Source organism: Corylus avellana, chromosome 11 (genome assembly GCF_965113065.1).
Source record: "Corylus avellana chromosome 11, dhCorAvel1.hap1.2, whole genome shotgun sequence".
In the NCBI taxonomy this organism is placed as follows: Eukaryota; Viridiplantae; Streptophyta; class Magnoliopsida; order Fagales; family Betulaceae; genus Corylus; species Corylus avellana.
In genome coordinates this window covers 18,299,239-18,321,089 of record NC_142500.1, presented here as the reverse complement: position 1 = coordinate 18,321,089, position 21,851 = coordinate 18,299,239, and the positions used below count along the sequence as shown (strand labels likewise).

Genomic DNA, 21,851 nt, shown 5'->3' with positions numbered 1-21,851 from the left:
CTGGGCTCCCGCTCATGACCTACATTATTATTATTACTTTTCATTTTTATTTTTTTTTCCCATTTTCAAGCTCTAAATCGTTAGGTAGGAGAGGAATGGGACTTGGTAGACTTGTAGTCTATCAAGTATCAAAGCTGCATGGCACATTTATTCGGTTTCAAAAGGATATATAATTAATTTGGACCTTAATGTATATATTAATTAAGTTAATGATATTACATGCCTCCTTTACCGCATGGAAACAAGCTTTTGATCTGTTTGGAATGTACGAGAAAAAAAAAAAAAAAAAAACAATAAGAATAAAATGTCACGAAGATAAATACACAAAGTAAAGACACATAGAGACATTTTTCTGATCACTAATTATTATTCTTTGTTGCGAAGAGTACTTAACGTAACGAAATACAGAAAGCTAGCTGAGGGAGAAACTAAAAATGAAAAAAGAAATACAATTAAAACATGTCACACACTTAACCAACTTAATTAACTGCCAAACACTAGATCATCATAATTAAGCTAATTAATTAAACTCAAATGCCTGCATATATAATAACTTTAATTAAGGAAATGGAAGACCGGTTCCACCGCCAACTCCAGTACCGGCTCCGCCGCCAACTCCAGCACCGGCTCCGCCGCCAACACCGCCTCCAAGACCACCTAACCCACCAGCACCACCACCAAGACCACCTAGCCCACCAATACCGCCACCAAGACCACCCAGCCCACCAGTACCACCCAAGCCGCCGATGCCACCCAAGCCGCCGGCTCCACCTAATCCACCACCTCCGCCAAGGCCACCGCCGATCCCAGCAGCTCCGCCAACTCCGCCGAAGGGGAGTCCATTGCCACCAAGGCCAGAAAAGCCGCCAACCCCACCATATGAGACGAAGTTCTTTTGGTCGTCGAGTCCAGCATCGCTGGGGGTAGGTCTAGCTGTAGTGTGAACTACAACAAGAGCAAGAACAAGCATGATAAACCACCTCGCCATCTCTCTAGCTCACTTCTCTCTCGCCTTCACTATCGATCACTCTGTCTAATTGGTACTGAATCCTGCGTCGAAGGGGTGCAATTTATAGGCAAAACGGGAAGGTGGGTGACAGTTGAGAGAAGTAAATGGGGTTAAATGCGAGTGCAGAGCTTCGGTGCCTCAAATTTCCAAGGCCGAGATGTTAATATTAAATAAATGAGCTTTGGGGAAATGTTTAGCTAGCTAGGGAGATAAAACTATATATTTACAGGAAAATCAATGCACGCACTGTAAATTAACCGCTGTGGATGTGTTGCATGCCTGCAGTGAGATGTATGTCAGGTACGTACGTTGTTCGACATGCATTGGACTTAACGATAACGTCCTATCGCTGCTCCATTCAGTTTTCAGACAACGTCAAGTGGTCGAGATTGTACGGATCTCCGTTTAATATATATATATATATATAGAGGGACGGAACAAGAATTTGTATTCATAGGGTCAAAGCAAGAACGAGAAAAATTTAAAAAACAGTTTCTTTGATTAGAATTCAAATAAATATAATCGAAACATCATAATTAATAGTCAATAAAATGCAAAGTGTGATCTTCTTAATAAAAATTTTGTTAGAGTATACCATGGAGTTCAAGAATAATAGTCACAGTATAAGACTATTATTGACTTACAGTTGAAAAATATCACAGCTAACCAAACTAGAGTAGAAGTCTATTTGTATTCAACATGATTATCTTATAAATAGGAGCATGTTACATTGTAAATAATAAGACACAGAGATATGTGTGGTTCGGTCTATGACCTACATCCACAAGATCAAGCCAAGCTAGAGTAGAAGTCTATTTGTATTCAACATGATTATCTTATAAATAGGAGCATGTTGAATACAAATAGACTTCTACTCTAGCTTGGTTAGCTGTGATATTTTTCAACTGTAAGTCAATAATAGTCTTATACTGTGACTATTATTCTTGAACTCCATGATATACTCTAACAAATTTAGCAAAACAATACTAAAATTGTTATATTTAATAATGAACAAAGAATACGTTTTATAATTATTTTGTACGTAACACATCTTTTAGTTGCACCACATTGTTTCATGCTTAATGACTATCGACTATAAGACATATTTAATGAAAATCTTAGCCCTAATGTAAATTTAAAGAGACATTTAATAAAAATGTTCAAAACATGTGCCCGTCTACACATGGGTCCATCTCTCTCTATATATATATTATAGATGCAACATTAGTCTCTTGAAAAATATATTTATGTTTCGGGACATCAATAGAAATCAATCATTCTCGAGAGTTAGGTGATCCATCGTATTAGATACATTGATTTTCCTCCTTTTTAATCGTTTGTTTGTAGTTTTCAAAGTTATTGTGAACGTGGCATGATTTTATGGTAATCAATACTGATAACGGTAGATGGGTGTGCTTCAGATATAAGTAAAGCTCATTAATTTCATGAAGTATCAGTAAATTGCCAATATATAGCTATAAATTTCAAAATATATATATATATATATATAATCCTAATTAATACTTTAATTACACTTCTCTATATATACAAGTGAGCTCAAACACAATAAACTTTGAACACTGGTTTGAACTCAAAACCATACAATATAAAATACCACTTATATTTCAACAGTTAAAATTATAAAAATAATAAATTTAATCATATCAATTAATACTTCAACAAATTCAGTCAAGGCTAGCCTAAGCCCGAGATGCATGCCTTTTACACCAGATAATTAAAAGTTGCTGACAAACTGCTACTCTGCTCCATATATATATATATTTTTTTATTTCCAGTTTAATTTCCAACTACATATATCTACCAAGTTCAAATTCAGAGCCTAGTTGGCACTCGACTCAGAAGGATTTATGAGGTTGCCAGACGAGTTGGGCATATTTTAGTACAATTTGCTCCCCGAGAATGGAAAACTCGGCACAGCCGCGCAGCTACATTTTGAATTCCACATGTAAATTTTTTGCTTCTTTTTGCACCCTTTTAATAATTAAATACAGGTTTTAATATATATATATATATATATATATATATATAAGCCCCTGAACTAACAGTCATTTGCGATAGAGCTCTACAATATTCAAAAGGTACTAAAGAAGCCCATCAAACTCAAAATGTATCAGAAAGGCTATTTACTCTTTTATATTCCTATAATACCCCTATTCTTTTAACAAATAAAATAATTGTAATTTTTTTAAAAAAAAAAAAAAAAAAAAAACAATGAATGAATAAATACCAAAAAAAAAAAAAAGTTTTATGGAATAAATAAATAATTAGTTACTGTAGTTAGCCTAAATTACAAATTGCTTCATGTCATATGAAACTAAAATCAAAGGTTCTTGAGATATTCCAAAAAGAGGAATGCTACAATGCATTCTACCCACCATCTACTCACCATCTCTTCACTTGCATTTTGATTTTTTCCCAAAAAAAAAAAAAAAAAAAAAAAAAAAAAAGGGGAAGTAAAGAGAGAAGAGATGGTGGGGGAGAATGCAAGAAAGCATTTCCCTTCCAAAAATAATAATAATTTAGTCATTGGAGTCAAATTGCGTTAAAAAATTGTTTTTATTCGCCCACTGGTTTTTTTTTTTTTTTTTTTTTGTATTTTTTTTAAAATTGTTTGGTTTTTTTATACAATTATTTTATTATTTTATTTGTTAAAAGAATAGGGGCATTATAGGAATATAAAAAAAAAGTGACCTTTTTTATACATTTTGGTAGTTTGATAGGCTACTTTGGTATCTTTTGTATCTTTTGAACATTGTGAGGTTCTATTACAAACGACTGTTAGTTTGGGTGGCTTTTTTTTTATATATATTTTTTCGAAAAAGAAAAAACTACTGAACACCCTTTGAATTTATGGATCGACCAAACAAAATGGCAATGGTCCCTTCCATTTAGACCAAATATATATGTGGACACCCTTTAAATTAAATCATCCATGACATGTGTTATGAACATGAATAAAAAATAATATATTTTGTTGGATTTGGATTCGCTACAATTTCTTGCTTAGATAGAGAATGAAGGGGATCCGGTCCCTCTTACAATTGCTTGTTTGGTCGATTATTGTGGTAGGCAATTGCAAAGAATTCCTAGTTATAGAGGATCCAATTATATTTAGTTAGGAATATGCTTTTTTTTGCTTTTCTTTTATAATCAAGATTATATTTAATAATGTTTGAGTTGATAAGATAAACAAAGCTATCAAATAGCTTAGAACACCACAAGAACAGAAACATCATCGATTTCTTTAACTTATTGTCAAAAGTTGTTTTTTTCTCGATACGATTGATGAGCACTTTTTAAATAGAAAAGTATTAGATACATAATTCTATCCAACATTCATCTAACAAGGTATGCATGGGGGCGAGATGCTGGATACAAAATCGCTTTGGTTACCCGATGCTAGATACAACTCCAAAAAAATGCTAATCAGGAGTGGCGGGACTATTTCCTTGACGCTTTGGTTATTGTGGAGGTTGTCGTCAATTCAGACCGTGCACCGTTATACCTAAGCTTGCTGCGAAAGATTGCGAGGAATAGAGGACGGGCACGATTTCGGTATGAAGCTGGTTGGGGTTTAAGGGAAGGTTGCAACTTGCAAGGAGGTGATCTCTCGGGCTTGGTCACAGGTTGGCATGCAGGGAGTGAGTTGGGAAAGACTTGATAGCAAACTCCAGGCATGCAAGCGGGGACTTGGGTTTTGGAATCATTCCAAGCAAGGAACCACAAAAACCCAAATACAAAGAATGAGTCACAATCTTGCGGAGCTACAAGGCAAGGAGGATGGGGATTACAGAGCTGATATTGCCAAGCTTAAGCACGACCTACAGGTGCAAATGGACAAAGATGATTTATGGTGGAAACATAGGGCTAGAGAGGAATGGTTAAAACTTGGGGATAGGAATACCAAGTACTACCATGTGTGCTAATGCAAAAAGGAAAAAAAGTCATATTGAGATGATCAAGGATGAAAGGGGGCAGCGTTGGAATAATCCAGAAGAGGTGGGAATGGCTTTTGTGAATTATTTCAGAAATTTATTCTTAGCTGGGTAGGAGGGTGAGCTGGAGCCATGTATGCACAACATAGAAGCCCGTGTCTTTGCAAGCATGAATATTGAACTTATGAGGGAGTTCACGGCAGAGGAGATAACTGCAGCTTTACACAAAATGTTGCCTCTCAAAGCCCCGGGACCGAATGGGCTGAATGCATGTTTTTTCCAGAACAATTGGGCTACTATGGGGGAGGAGGTATGTAGAACTATTCTTGATATTCTCAATGCTAGGGTGATGCCTTTAAATTTGAACCCAACATATATAACCCTTATTCCAAAAATAAAAGATACTTCAAGTGTGACGGAATTCCGCCATATAAGTTTGTGCAATGTTTTGTATAAGCTTATCTCCAAGGTGCTTGCAAATAGGCTCAAAAAAATCCTATCACATATTATATCCCCTACACAAAGCGTCTTTATCCCTGGAAGGTTGATCACGGATAATGTGTTGGCGGTGTACGAAACACTTCATACGATGCATACGGGGATGTGGGGGATGAAAGGTTATATGACTATAAAATTAGACATGAGCATGGTATATGATAAGATGAAATGAAGGTTTTTGGAGGCGATAATGCAAAATATGAGATTTACTGAATGGTGGATACACCTTACCATGATGTGTGTAACAAAGGTCCAATATGCGATTGTTATCAATGGCGATCTGTGTGGTCATATAATCTCTACTAGGGGCATAAGGCAGGGAGATCCCATCTCACCCTATCTCTTTCTTTTGTGCACTGAGGCTCTGAGCTCTTTATTGACCCATGCAAATAAAGAAGGGCTATTGATAGGGGTGCCCACATCTAAATGGGGCCAAAAAATTAGCCATTTCTTTTTTGTAGATGATAGTTTACTGTTTTGTTAATCGTGCTCAATGGAACATTTTGGCAAAGATATTGCAAGTATATGAGGAGGCATCAGGTCGAAAATGAATGCCAATAAAACCTCCATATTCTTTAGTAGAAATACTTCTATGGTTGAGAAGGCTCCAATAAATCCAAGTAGATATCAAGGATCCCAGCCACTCAAAGCTATGACACTAACTTGGGGGTCGGTCTCGGGTACAAGCTTTCAAAAACATCACAGAACGTATGTGAAAACGACTACAGGATTGGAAGATTAATTTTCTTTTCCAAGCTAGAAAATAAATTTTATTGAAGGCAGTAGTCCAAGCTATCCCAACCTATTGCATGGACGTTTTCCTCGTTCTGAAAACATTGTGCTCGGAAATCAATTCTCTTATGAGAAAATTTTAGTGGGGCTACAAAGAGAATGAACGTCGAATTCCATTGATGAGTTAGAGCAAAATGGGCTTTTCTAAAGCATGTGGTGGTATGGGATTCCAGGACCTTGCATGTTTTAAAAAAGCTCTTTTGGCAAAACAAGTGAGGAGGATGTGGAAGATGCCGGAAAGTTTAATTGCGAGAACAATGAAAGCCAACTGTCCAGGCCGAAAGTGTCCATTTTGAAAGCCCCAAGGGGGAAAAAACCATTTTTTGTGTGGAGAAGTATACAAAGCTCTTGCAATCTTATTAGGGAAGGGTTGGTATGGAGGATAGAGAATGGCAAGAAAGTCTGAATTTGGGAAGATAGGTGGTTCCCAAACCGATCTACTTTTTGGGTACACTCCCTTCCCACCTTGCTGGATCCGACAGCCACGATTGATCAACTAATTGATGGGGATCGGTGCTGGTGGAAGGAAAACGTTTTGGAACAACTTTTTTCGCCAGAAGAAACTAAGATGATTCTACCAATTCCTATTAGCCAAACCAATAAGGAAGACATGCATGCTCATTTGGAGAGGTACGGTGAGGGAGAATTTTTCTGTTAAGAGTGCATATCACATTCAAAAAGAACGTGAAAGCTCTTGTTTGGCGGAAGGCTCATTGAGAAAGGATCACAGTAAGGTCTGGAAGGAAATTTGGAAGCTCCACATTCCAAATGTAGAGAAAATATTTTTCTGGCGTGCGTGTCAAGATATCTTACCCTCCCGTGATAATTTGGTTTGAAGGAAGATTCTTGTAGGCCTTGCTTGTCCTATTTGCGGGATGGATACAAAAACTGCAGTTCACATTCTTTGGCACTGCCCATCGGCACAAGATGTATGGAGTGCAGGCAGTGCAAAGTTTCAAAAGAGCTCATTTCACAGCTATGATTTCCTTCAGGTTGTAGAAGAAATGCTGAGCAAATGTGGGACTAATGGTTTTCAACTTTTTGTGAGGATAGCAAAAAGAATTTGGCTAAGATTGAATGCGGTAATCCACGAGGGGACTTTCTTACACCCAAATGATAGTGTCCAACAATCATCAAGGGCGTTGCAAGAATTTCATCAAGCACAGGTGGGAGCACCCACTGACTTTTTCTATAATGTTAATACTTCTCCGATAAAATGGATGGCTCCTCCCCAAGGCTGGTATAAGGCAAACAGGGATGCAGCAATTATGAAGAACACTGGTTGAATGGGGCTTGTGGTAGTCATCCGTGATCATATGGGATTGATGTGTGTTGCCAAAAGCATTACCAAAGAGGGTTTTCTTGATCCTGTGGCTGCTGAGGTGTCGGCTGCCTTCCTGGCCACTCAAGCGTGTCGGGAGATGGGTTTCATGCAGGTTATTTTGGAGGGCGATGCAAAGATAATACAGGATGTGACGAATTCCATGGAGTCAGATTGGAGCAGAACGGGTCAACTGGTGGAGGATATAAAATCAACTTTGTCATCTCATATTGGATTGAAGATGAGCCATGCTCGTTGAAAGACAAATAAGGTTTCTCATGAGTTAGCACGTTTAGCTACGAAACAAGATATTGACAGGGAATGGATTAATGAACCACCTGATTGTATTGTTGCCATTCTTGGATCAGAGCGTTTAGCTCTGTCCATTTGTTGATTTATTAATGAGAATGATATGCCACGATTTCCTTAAAAAAAAAAAAAAAAAAAAAAAAAACTATAAATGTGAGATAAAAATTTCGTTTATAACATTAATTATGTAGTGATTACTCTTAATTACTCTTTTAAATAATAGAAGGAATAGGATCCTCTCCAATCCATTTTGGATTGGAGAATATCTAGTTCATGGCTAGGATTTCTAAGAAGAAATCCTAAAGTCACGAATAAGACACATGTCTCACTAACAAAAAATAATAATAAAATATTATTTCATATTTAAAAAAATATATATAACATAAAATAATAAAATAATAAGGGGTGTTTGGCCACCCAATTTGGGGTGGCCAGACCACCCCAGGCCCAATGGGGGTGGTTCGGCCACCCCAAGGGCCAAACAATTTTTTTTTTTTTTTTTTTTAATTTTTCGTTTGGCCTTTGGGGGTCGTCAGACCACCTCCGTTGGGCAAAGCCACCCTAGACCAGCTGTCTGGGGTGGCCGGTCCAAATGATTTATTTATTTATTTATTTTTAGATTTGGACCACCCCAAGGGCCATGGGGTGGCCGAAACCACCCCAGCCCCCAACTATGGTTGTTTGGCCACCCCATTGGGGGTGGCCAACCACTCCTTATTTTTTTATTATTTTATTGTATATATATTTTTTAATATGAAATAATATTTTATTATTATTTTTGGTTAGTGGGGCAGGTATCCCATTTGTGGCTTTAGGATTTCGAACTAGATATTCTCCGGTCCAAAATGGACTGGAGATGATTCTATTCCATAATAGAGATACAATAAGGACAAATCCTTAATTAGCATTTATTTCATTTCAATTTTAGTTAATTGGGAAATACAATAATTTTTGGAATGGTCATTAATTCTTTTTGAAAAGAATGTTAGAAAATACACCTAAAGTTTAATATAAATTGGCATGCTTGAAGCATTTGATTCATCGTCCATCAACAAAGAGAAGAAGAAAGAGATCGAGAAGACCCAAATCATAGTACAATGGCTTCCCCAAAGTTTTCTCCCTTCATCAAATGCTTCTTTGCAGTCCATTTCTGCATTGCTTTGGTTGTTCTAAACTCAGGTAAGACCCCTTATGATGAATTTGTGATGTGGGTATCCCATATTTTAACTAGTTCCTTTTAATTTCACCAATTGTACATATAATAAAATTTATATATAATATTTGGGTGCAGGGCATGCAGGTGCAGAAATCCCACAATGTGGCAGCTTGCTCAACGAGGGGCCATGTTCAAAGTTTCCCGACTGCAATCAACATTGCCTCTCCATTGGATCGCCATGTGGTGGAGTATGCCAACCACCCGCTCCAAACGCCCCTCTTGCTTGTCTATGTAAATTCTGAGACCATCGTTTAATATTGTCTCAAGACTTTGGGATTTAGTACAATAATCTGAAGCATTTCTTACTGGATTTTGCTACATATATATTAATTTAATTTCTGCAAGTTAAATATATATATATATATATATATATATATATATATATATATATATATATATATAAACTCATACAGTTTTTTTAATGATTTATTTTATAATTAATTAATAATAATCCATGAATCTTGCAACCGTAATCTCGAATGATCAAAATTTGTAATGGCAAATTATACAACAAGTCTTGGCCGGATTACAAGGACTGTTCAAGGAAAAAAAATATACAATATGAAGATTACAACACTTTAATCTACATTTAAACCATCAAGGGTGGTGGTTCAATGGCCCAAGGAAGTTTCAAAGTGGTCAGGGCATATACTAGGACGTGGGTTTGAATCTCCGCAATGGAGAATTTTCACATAAGCCTGATTAGTATTAGCCACCTTGGATTCTCATTGATGTTCTGATGGGGCTGAGTCAGGCAATGACTCAGTCAGACTTGAGAGAGCGCCTACGGTTCCCACCGTCTAGACCTCTGCTGTGCGGCTCCCAGTAGGTAGGTGCTATTATGGTCACGCCCAGGTAGGATAGCCACAATTGGTCTCCCCGGCCTACCCTTTTTGCTCAGGAAAAAAAAAAAAATCTACATTTAAACTTGATCGTGATGATGATCTAATCTTCTTATCTCCTCATAATTGGCAGCTTCATGAAAGACCTGATATTCTCCTTATCTTTATCTTTATTTAGCAGCTTCATAGAAGACTTGGTATTTTCACGAAAAATAGGAAACTATGTTGCTATTTTGCGTTGAGATCATTACTAGAATGAAACCAAGAAAATGCATATTTAATTTAAAAGAAACACCTAAAAGTAGTAAAACAAAAATGGAAGTTAATTTTAGAGAAAATACACTACATGAAGTTTAATATTATAAATAGACATGCTTATAATTGGTTCCATCCTCCATCAACAAAGAACAAGAAAGAGAGAAAAAACACAAATCCTCGTACAATGGCTTCCCCAAATTCTTCTCCCGTCATCAAATGCTCCTTTGTAGTGATTTTCTGCATTGCCTTAGTTGTTCTCAACTCTGGTAAAATTTCTTGACGAACTAGTGACATGTTTGGTCAAATGTTTAATTTTTCACCCCCTCACGGAGCCAAAAAGTATAATGAGCATGGCCAAAGTATAAATAAATAAATAAAAAAAAAAAAACCTATCTATACTTTCGCAGTTTGCCCTTGCTATTACACTTTTTGGCTCTGTCCCTGACATCAGTCCCAAGGACATGGAAGCAGCTTGAGTTCTGTCCCAAGGCTTGCTCCTAATTGCTTCATCTCTCTCTCCCTCTCTCATGTGTGCAAACACTAAGTAGTTGAATTGCAGGCTTACATGGGTGTGGAAATTTTAATGGGCAGGTCCACAAAATGTATGGGCATGGGCCATATGGAATGAAAATAATATTTGATCTTCAAAAATAAATTTCAAACGAATTGGGGGGACCTTGGCCTATACCGGCCACCCAGCTCCGTCCCTGCTCGTATGACAGGTCTTATCTTAGCCCTTAGATCATAAATTTTAAATTTTAAATAGTGATTCTTTTTACAAGTTTATAGCAAACTAAGAATAACTCTTGTATTCACAAGGAAAAAATCTCGTTTAAGATGATTTTATAAACATGTAACTCTTATATGTATACAATTGTAACTTATGACTTAATTAGTATAATGCTAAATTTAAAACAAGTTAATTCTTGCTTACTTTATTCATAAAACAATAGGTTATATACCTTACAATACCAACAGATAAACACAAATAAAAGATTAACTCTAAAGATACCTAATACTTCTAAAGGCCGGTAGGAGATTGTGTTAGAGAGCTTAAAAAGTATTTTTTATTTTATTTTATTTTTTTAAAAAAAAATGGCTTAAAAGCTCTATTTTTTTAAACGCAATCTCAAACAGGCTCTAATACTACTCCAACGCTTGGGATAAAACCCTATCTCTTCTTTTCTACTTCTTGTACCTAACATTAATTGGATTGTAAACAAAAAATTCTGATTCCGCCCCGAAAAAAGCAACAATATATATAACCTTTTTTTTTTTTCCTCGAGTAACAAATGGTATTCTAAATATTATTGATGTATTGGCAGAGGCAAAAAGAGGGATATCCAAAGGGTGGCGTTTGTATTGTAGCTAGCGCCGCAGACCTGGCTTGCTGCTGTACTCGGAAATAAACCATAACTAAGGGACCTAATTATCCAAAACTCTGGCCTTCATTTCCCTTAATTGCTTTGAGTTTGTAACTTTCGGTCTAAGGCTCCGTTTACTTCGACGTAAAATGATTTTCACATTTTATGGTGTTTATTTCGACGTAAAATAATAGTCAACGGAAAATAATTTCCTTTTGACTAAAAATTCTTCTTTAATTTTCGAAAAATGGTTTACGGCTTTGAAAACCATAAACCATTTTCCGACTATGAGCATCTCATTTTTAAATCGATGGACCTTGCCAAGACCCGCCTAGAACCTCGCCGAGACTTGACTGGGACTTGCCCAAGACCTGCCTGGGACCCTGCCGGGACTTGCCAAGGACTTGACCGTGACCCAACCGGGACCCGCCCGGAACCTGCCCGAGACTTGAACGAGACCTGCACGGGACCCTGTCGGGACCTGCCCGGGACTTGACTGGAACCCGCCTAGGACCCGACCAGGACCTAACCGGGACCCGCCCAGGACCTGCCCGGGACCTGACCAGGACTCCTGGGACTTGACTGAGACCTACCAGGACCCCGCCGGGACCTGCTCGAGACTTGATCGGGACCCACCTGGGACTTGATCGGGACCCCCCTGGAACCTGACCAGGACTTGCTTGAGACCCTCCCGAGACTTGACCGGGACCCACTCGAGACCCCGCAAAGACCCGCCTGGGACCTTACTGGAACCCGCCTGGGACTTGCTCGGAACCCCAGCAGGACCTGACCGGGACCCGCCCGGCACTTGCCTGCGACCCGCCCGAGACCTGATTGGGACTTGCCCGGGACTCACTCGGGATTTGACCAGACCCGCCCGGGACCTGACCAAGACTCGCCCGGGACCAGCCGAGACTTGACTTAGACCCGCCTGGACTTGACCGAGACCCACCCAGGACTTGTCCGAGCGTGTCCAGGTCAAGTCCCGTCGAGATTCTGGTCAAGTCCCGGGCAGGTCCCAACGGGGTCCCAAGCAAGTCCTGGGTAGGTCCCAGGCGGGTCTCGGTCAAGTCCTGGTGGGGTCTCGAGCGGGTTCCGGTCAAATCCCGGAAGGGTCCCTAGTAAGACCCGGGAGGGTCCTGGGCAAGTCCCGGGCGGGTCCCGGTCAAGTCCCGGGTAGGTCCCTGCGGGGTCTCGGGCAAGTCTTGGTCAGGTTCCGGTCAAGTCCCGATCAAGTTCTGGGCGGGTCCCTGTAAGGTCCCGGGGAAGTCCCAATCAAGTTTCGGCAGGGTCCCAGGCAGGTCCCTGCGGGGTCTTGAAGAAGTCCCGTGTAGGTCCAGCCGGGAACCTTATTGTAAAAAAAAAATTAAAAAAAAATTTATTTTCCGTGTACATAGTAAACGCCGTAAAATGTTTTTGATAGAAAACATTTAGAGGAAAAATGACTTTCCTGAAAATATTTTTCAACAGAAACCATTTTACGTCGAAGTAAACGCCTAAACGGTGCCTAAATAAATAAATTAACTATATATACTCTAATTGCACCACTTGAATACTTGCTTGTAATTTCTATTAATATATGTAAATAAATGCAAATATCAATTTTATACAAGCTGAGGTGGCAGTGCCACATGGGCAATTGGAGGGGATGAAGTGTGTTGGGGTGATGGAGTTGGAGTAGTAAACGTGCGAAAAGAAAATGAAAAGTAGAAAAAGTTTGAAGAAAATGAGAATTTTTGCGTGATTGGTTGTTTAAAAATACAAACGTTGTCGTTGATGATGTGGCAATATTATATTGATATTTACTTTCTGTTTTTTTTGGAGAGAGATATTTACATTCTTTTGTTAACACATGCGTTACATTCAAATAAAAATGAAAGGGAAATACAATAAATTTTTGGGTTAAATACTAAAAACACTCCTAGAGTTTGGGCACTTTATTTTTTTCCCTCTAAATTTTAATTTGTATCACAGGAAGTACTTATGGTTTTGATAAAAATCAAATTGGTCATTCTATCCATTGACCGTTAGTTGACTTTATGAAAGTCCACGTCATTAACACGTGAACCAATTAAAATTCGATATCTGGCATAAGTGGCCACGTCATCAGTAATGACATGGCCACCTAATTAAATTTTTTATTTTAAAATATATATATATATATATATATATATATATATATATATATATATATATATATTTTCAAAAAAAAAAAAAAAAAAAATTGGGGTTGGCCTGGTGGCATCGCCATCGAAGAGCACGGATCACGGATCTTGCAACCGTAATCTCGAATGATCAAAATTAGTAATGTCGGTATCCGAAGTTTAAGAGTAAATGGCAAACCATACAAGAAGTCTTGGATTACAAGGACCGTTGAAGAAAAAAAATATACAATATGAAGAATACAACACTTTAATCTACATTTAAACATGATGATGATCTAATCTTCTTAATTATCTCGTCATAATTGGCAGCTTCATATATAACTTTTTTTTTCTCCCTCAAGTGACTAATGGTATTCTAAATATTATTGATGTATTGGCAGAGGCAATAGCTGCATTTATAAATCCAACACGCTGTTTCGTGAAACCTTGTACACCGGATTGCAATCAGTGGTGCAAAGACAAAAAATTTGAAAGGGTGGTGTTTCCCTTGGAAATAGCACAGACTTGCATTGTTGCTGTATTTAGAATTAAACCATAACTGAGGGACCTAATTATCCAAAACTCTGGTCCTTCATTTCCCTTAATTAATTGCTTTGAGTTTGTAACCTTCAGTCTAAATAAATAAATTACGTGAATCTTTATGAACTACTCTAATTGCACCACTTCAATACTTGCTTGTAATTTCTATTAATATATGTAAATAAATGCATGTGATAATCATGTGCTTTACGTAAAAGAAAAATATTTTCTTGTGTCAAAGCTAGAATCTACCAGTTGATTTGTTGGTGTAATTAAGCAGAGAAGAATCTACTGTTGCTGTTCTTGACTTGTGACAGATGAGTTTTGGTTTTGTGTAGGTTCTATCCTTAGGGACTTTGTTGTAGTGTTTTGTAAAGGTTTTGTTGTCCTTTACTCTTGAGTTTTTTCTAGTTGCTGGTTGTGTTTTGTAACACTAACTGAGATCCTAGAAGGTGTTATGTATTCTTTGTTTAGTATATGAATTAATTCTTATATTCATCAAAAAAAAAAAAAAAATGTTAAAGTATATATGGCAAAGAATTCGAGAATGATCAAGGCACCACTAAATCAGGAACAACTGCGACTTTGCATACTACGCATGTCACCTTGACTTTGCATATTGCACATGTCACAAACCACCCCTTGGCCATAGGGTGGTTTTGGCCACCTCCAAAAACCATTTGGGGGTGGCCGAAACCACCCCCGGCCTAAAGGCCTTGGGGTGGCTCGGCCACCCCTATTTGGCTTGGTGGTGGTTTCGGCCACCCCTTACGACTGGTATGAGGGTGGCCGAAACCACTCCAAAGCCTTTAGGGGTGGTCCAGTCTTCCTCAAAACTCAAATCATCTTTTTATTTTTTCTTTTGGCCTTTTGGGGGTGGCCGGACCGCCCCCTTGGCCATGGGGGTGGTTTGTCTACCCCCAGACCTGCCAGCCACCCCTTTTAGTTTTTATTTTTATTTTTTAAATATTTTTAATATTTTCAATTTTTTAATTACTGATTTTTTTTAATAATGAATGAATATTATATTATTTCTTTTAAAAAAATTAATTTTTTATTGCGGTTGGACGATCTAAGCCGTCCATTTGAAACTACCGCAGCCAAGCCTCTCCCCTTAAAAAATCGTGGGAAGTTAAAAAAAAAAAAAAAAATGCTTAGCATTTATTTATTTTCAATTATAGGTTCTAAATTAGAATCATCGTGAATTGGGAAATACAATAATTTTTTAAAAGAATATTAGAGAAAATAGACCTGAGTCTAGAGTACGTTTGATTGATGCAATGATCGACTAGATGTTGGAATGGAACAACTGCATGTTCTTATGCATTTCATGAAGGACATGGTATTCTCCTTATCTTTATCTTTATTTAGCAGCTTCATAGAAGAGTTGGTCTTCTCACCTTGAAAAAATAAGAGCTTCAACTATCTGTTTAAGATCTAAAAACAGATAACCATCCGTTTACTTTGAAAAAAATAAATATAACAAATGTTTTCGATTTTCATTTTCACCAAAAATAGGAAACTAAGTTGCTATTTTGCGTTGAGATCATTACTAGAATGAAACCAAGAAAAGGCATATTTAATTTAAAAGAAACACCTAAAAGTAGTAAAACAAAAATGAAAGTTAATTTTAGAAAATACACATGAAGTTTAGTATAAATAGGCATGCTTGAAACATTTGGTGGATTCCATCCTCCATCAAGAAAGAACAAGAAAGAGAGAAGAAAAAGCACAAATCCTCGTACATACAATGGCTTCCCCAAATTCTTCTCCCGTCATCAAATGCTCCTTTGCAGTGATTTTCTGTATTGCTTTAGTTGTTCTCAACTCTGGTAACATTTATTGACGAACTAGTGACATGTAATTGGTTAAATAGGTATTCTTTTTACAAGTTTATAGCAAACTAAGGGTCTGTTTAAAATTGCATTTGAGGACCTCAAAAGTGAGTTTAACACCCTAAAAGCTCGTTTGATAAAAAAAAAAAAAAAAACCGTTTGGTAAAACCAATTCAAAGTGCTTTTAAACGTCAAAAAGCTTAAGGGTCTGTTTATGATTGCGTTTGAGAGGCTTAAAAGTGTTTTTAACATTCAAAAAGTCTGTTTAAAGAAAAAAAATGAAAAACACTTTTAAGGGTTTAAAAAGCCTAAAAATGGCTAAAAACCACTTTTGGCAAAAGCTTAAAAATGAAGTTTTTACCTAAAAACTCTTTTTGACTTAAAAGTTCTATTTTTCAAACGCAATCCCAAACATTGCCAAAACGCACTTTTGGCAAAAGCTTAAAAATGAAGTTTTTGCCAATTTTTTTTTTTTTTTTTTTTTTTTTTTAACTTAAAAGCTCTATTTCTAAAACGTAATCTCAAACAGACCAATAACTCTTGTATTCAGAACGAAAAAAAAAATTTTAAGATGTTTTTTATAAGCATGAAACTTTTATATGTTTAAAGTTGTAACTTATGACTTAATTAGTATAAAATTAAATTTAAGACTTGTTAATTCTTGCTTACTTTATTCATAAAACAATAGGTTCTGTTAGAAATGAGTCTTGGGCCTAACTCAACCTAAAAGCTAGCTCATGAGTTGAGGTTTTTCCCCTCACATTATAAATGGCTCATCTCCTTAATACCCAGGCAATGTAGGACTTCCAACACGCCCCCTCACGTGTGGCGGGAGGACATCCAAGCCAACATGTGCGACAATGGGTGACGGTGGGCCACAGCTAATTAATTGGGTTAGGCTCTGATACCATGTTAGAAATGAGTCTTGGGCCTAACTCAACCCAAAAGCTAGCTCATGAGTTGAGGTTTTTTCCCTCACATTATAAATGACCCATCTCCTTAATACCCAGGCAATGTAGGACTTCCAACAGGTTCTATACCTTACAATACCAAAAGATAAACACAAATCAAAGATTAACTCTAGAGATACCTCATACTTCTAAATGCTACTCCAACACTTAATTAGGATAAACCCTATCCCTTCTTCTCTACTTCTCGTACCTAACATTAATTGGATCGTATACAAAAAATTATGATTCCGCCTCCGAAAAAGCAACAATATTTTTATATATATTACCTTTTTTTCTCCTCCCTCAAGTGACTAACGGCATTCTAAAGATTATTGATGTATTGGCAGAGGCAATAGCCGCAGTTACTGATGACCCAATCTGTTTCTAGATTTGTACATCGGACTGCAATCTGAGGTGCACAAACTCGGGATTTCGAAGTGGCGAATGTTTTCAAGATAGCTACACATTCTTGGAATATTGCTGCTGTTATAAGCAATAAACCATAATTGAGGGACCTAATTATCCAAAACTCTGGCTCTTCATTTCCCTTAATTGCTTTGAGTTTGTAATATTCACTCTAAATAAATAAATAACGTTAATGTTTTTTATGAATTACACTAATTGGAATACTTGCTTGTAATTTCTATTAATATATATGTAAATAAATACATGTGATAATCACGTGCTTTACCTGCAAATATTAATTTAATATAAGCTGAGGTGAAGAAATTCATAATCAAATGGAAAAATAAAATAATAGCAAAATTAAAATAAAAGAGACAAAAAGATTTTTACGTGGTTCCGTCTATAACTTACATCTACAGATAAAACCCCTATGGGCTATATTATGTTTTTATTCAATGAATTGTTTACAATACAGAATGCTCTATTTATAGAGCTTACACATAAATGTAATCTTAATCAAATCCCCTAATTTAGGGTGATCAAATCATAATCAAATTTCTAAATTAAGTTATCTAATCTTCATCAATCATAATCAAAGCCATAACTTTAGGGTCATTCAAATATACTCTAACAGAGGTGGCGGCAAGTACTGGAGGGAATGAAGTGTGTTGGGGTGATGGAGTTGGAGAAGTAGAAAAAGTTTGAAGAAAAGGAGAATTTTGGGTGGCTGGTTGTTTAAAAACTACAAAACGTTGTTGTTGATGACGTGGCAATATTATATGGATATTTACATTCTTTTGTTACATTCAAATAAAAAAGAAATGGGATGTAAGAGTTCTTAATCGATGAGTAGCTAACCCTCTTTCACGTCTTTAATCTTCCCGTCTAATTATGAGAAGATTAATTTCTTTGACCACTGAAATGTACGCAATTGACATCATCGTGGATTGGAAAATACAATCATTCTTTAAAAGAATATTAGAAAAATAAACCTAGAGTACGTTTGTTTGATACAATAATTAGATGTTAGAATGGAATAATTATTCTTATGTATTTGATGAACATTGTCATGACAATCTGTAGATCGATCGCCATCGAAGAGCATAGGAAACCTCTAGCCGTCGATCGAGTAAAACACAACTGGTTCACACCAAGGCAGAAAGGTAGAGAGGGCATGTTGGAGGGAAAAGGAATATGAATGCATCTCGGTTCAACCGTGCAATAGTTGTTGCGGTAGTTTGTCATAACCCAAAAATTGCCCTAACATTCATGGCAATTGAAATTTTGGTTGAAGGGAAAGCTAGAGAAGTCGACGACATTGAGGTTGAATGGTTTGGGAATTTTTATAAATTTTTCTTTAAATAAAATTGTATGGTCACCAAACAAAAAAATAGGAATGGTCATTTCATTCCTACTTTTTCTATTCCCAACAATACTTATTTTCACTCCTAAAAAAATGATGATTTAACGTACCAAACGTGTCCCTAAAGTTTAATATAAATTGGCACGCTCAAAGCATGCAATTGATCCATATATATCCATCAACAAATAATCCATGTATAGTGGCTTCCTTAAAGTCTTCTCCTGTCGTCCAATATTGCTTCTTTGCAATGATTTTCTGCATTGCTTTGGTTATTTTAAATTCTGGTAAAATCCCTTGATGAACTAGTGGCATGTTTGGTCATTGAGAAATGAAATATATAAAATAAAATTTATAATATTGTTTTGGGTGCAGGGCATGCAGGTGCAGAAATCTCTCCAAGTGAGACGTACGTTGGTCAACCAGGGTTCATCTTCAAAGTTCCCCGACTGCAACCAGCATTGCCTCTCCATTGGATCACCATCTGATCCGGAGGCCCCTCTTGCTTGTCTATGTAAATATTGAGTGACAATATTGTCTCAAGGCCTTTGCTTTGAATAAAAACAACTGAAGTTGAATTGGTCTTTTAATTTTATAGGTTATTAGTTTATGTTTTATTTACTTTTTACTTTTTTGTAGTTCAACAAATGTTTTGTACATGTTTAATTTGTACTCCATTTATGAAGACAAAGTTTGATATGTAATAAAATTATTGAGGAAGTGATTTTCTCTTCTCTTCCCTTACTCCCATTTTCTTCTCTTTCTCTCTAGCATTGTTAATTTTCTCTTCTTCTTTCCTTGGGCTTGTTTCATATGCATTTGAACAAAATAGTTAAGCACAATGAAATACAAGATTAAACGGTGAATATATACATGCTTAAAATTTAAGGATTAAAGATATGGAGTTGAGATAATTACAAATGACAGAGCTCTCCAAGCCTGGGAAGTAAAACTCTCCAAGAAAAATCCTCTCTCCCTTCTTTTCTTTTTCTCTCAGCTCATTCTAAAGTTTTGAAAGGTTAGGGATGACCAAGATGAGAGTTCTAGACAAAAGAAAGAATATATAGTCATCTCATGTATGGGCAAAAGAGTAGCGATAGATGTCTACTTTTAGCCTATCGAATGTTTGTTGGCTAGGGTACCATGAAATGATCTTTGGTAGCATCGAGCGTTCGAACAACCCTAAAATTCTTTAACTCCTCTAAAACCTTTTGTGAAACACGTGAGCTTGGGTGCATTTGTGTTTATACTTTTTAGAGAAATTTCTAAGCTAAAATATTTAAAAATTCTTGTGAGTTGTAAATTGATAAATTATTTTAAAATAATTGACAAGAAATTTGTGTAGGGTGTTACAAATTTCCCCTAAACCAATTCATAGCTAAGTCTCTCATGGGAATTGGGAGGCTACGTACTCGTATACCGAATGTCAGCAATCACTGGACCCTCTGACAAGTGCAATGCTACCAAAGGCCCATAATGTTGGAAGTTCAAATAAAACGCAAGCTTAAAGAAAGCAAGCTGTACACGTTTCCTTCTAGTTTTTCTAGCATTTCGGCGGCAGCCTTCGTTTACTTTAATTGGTTTAGTAGATTATGCATGTCTTAGAAATCAAAAGATATTTGTTAAATAGCAACTTTATTAAACTTTGTGATTTTTAGCTTTATTAGCTCTTGAGTGCTATGTGTAGGGTGATTGATTATTAGTCACCTTTGTGGACTTTGTAACCATAACATTAAATGCTATGATGACTTTGTATTAGATATTTTCCCTATATAAGGGATATGTGTGTACGTTGAGTTTTAAGTAAAATCAAGTGGTAAGCGTGATATTTCTCTTCAATATTAAAGTATTGTGATTCATCTTGTCTTTTGTTCTTTCTATTCATTATGATTGTCCTTTTATTTGGGTATTGGTTTGTAAACTTAATCCCAACAAATTGGTATCAGAGCCAGTTTATTCCTAGTATTGCAGTCATGGCCTCCAATATGGTGCAAATCCAAGTTCCTTAGTTGAAAAAGAAAAATTATGAGAAGCGGTGCATCCAATTCAAAGCATTGTTTGGATCACAAGATCTTTGGGAGATTGCCAGTACTGGGTTCGTTGAGCCCACTCCGGAGCAAGAAGCTACCTACGTACACTGCAGATCAAAAAGTTACTCTCAAAGACCAAAGAAAGAAGGACAAGAAGGCGTTGTATAACCTCTATCAAGGATTTGATAATTCAACATTTGAAAAGGTCATTGAAGCGGCAATGAGCAAAGCAACATGGGACACCTTGAATACAATTTTCAAAAGTGTTGATCGAGTGAAGAGAATTCGCCTTCAATCATTAAGGGCTGAATTTGAATCTGCCCATATGAATGAAGGAGAAAATGTCTCTGATTATTATTCTCGATTACTTGTAATCGTGAATGAAATGAAGAGAAATATCAAGCTTCCCTCTTGCTTCTACTTAAAAACTCAAGGTACACACATATCTTATATAGGGAAAATATCTAATACAAAGTCATCATAGCATTTAATGCTATGGTTACAAAGTCCACAAAGGTGACTAATGATCAATCACCCTACACATAGCACTCAAGAGCTAATAAAGCTAAAAATCACAAAGTCTAATAAAGTTGCTACTTAACAAATATCTTTTGACTTCTAAGGCATGCATAATCTACTAAGCCAATTAAAGTAAACGAAGGCTGCCGCCGAAATACTAGAAAACTAGAAGGAAACATGTACAGCTTGCTTTTTTTAACTTTGTATTTTATTTAAACTTCCAACACGCCCCCTCAAATCAAAATGCTTTCATGCCAAGCATCTCACGTAACATTTTGAAGGGTTCAACTGGCAGTGGCATAGTGAAGATATCAGCCACTTGATCCTTGGTATTACAATACTCAGGTAGCAATTTATTCTGCTGTTTGTGAAGCCATATGGTTAAAAAATCTTTTGGAGTCACTAAATCACCCACAGGAAAAATCTACTGTGATTCATGTGGACAACAAGTCAGCAATCAAGCTCTCAAAGAATCCAATGCAACATAGAAGGAGCAAGCATAT

The 21,851-nt window shown here is 36.7% G+C and overlaps 1 protein-coding gene across 1 annotated transcript; it reads right to left on the bottom strand.

Moving 5' to 3' along the window:
* Window positions 1-329: 329 nt before the first annotated feature.
* Window positions 330-1,055, bottom strand: LOC132166196 (uncharacterized). The gene has a single exon (XM_059576975.2). The coding sequence runs from the start codon at window positions 986-988 to the stop codon at window positions 560-562; it is 429 nt and encodes a 142-aa protein (XP_059432958.2). The 5' UTR covers window positions 989-1,055; the 3' UTR covers window positions 330-559.
* Window positions 1,056-21,851: the final 20,796 nt, after the last annotated feature.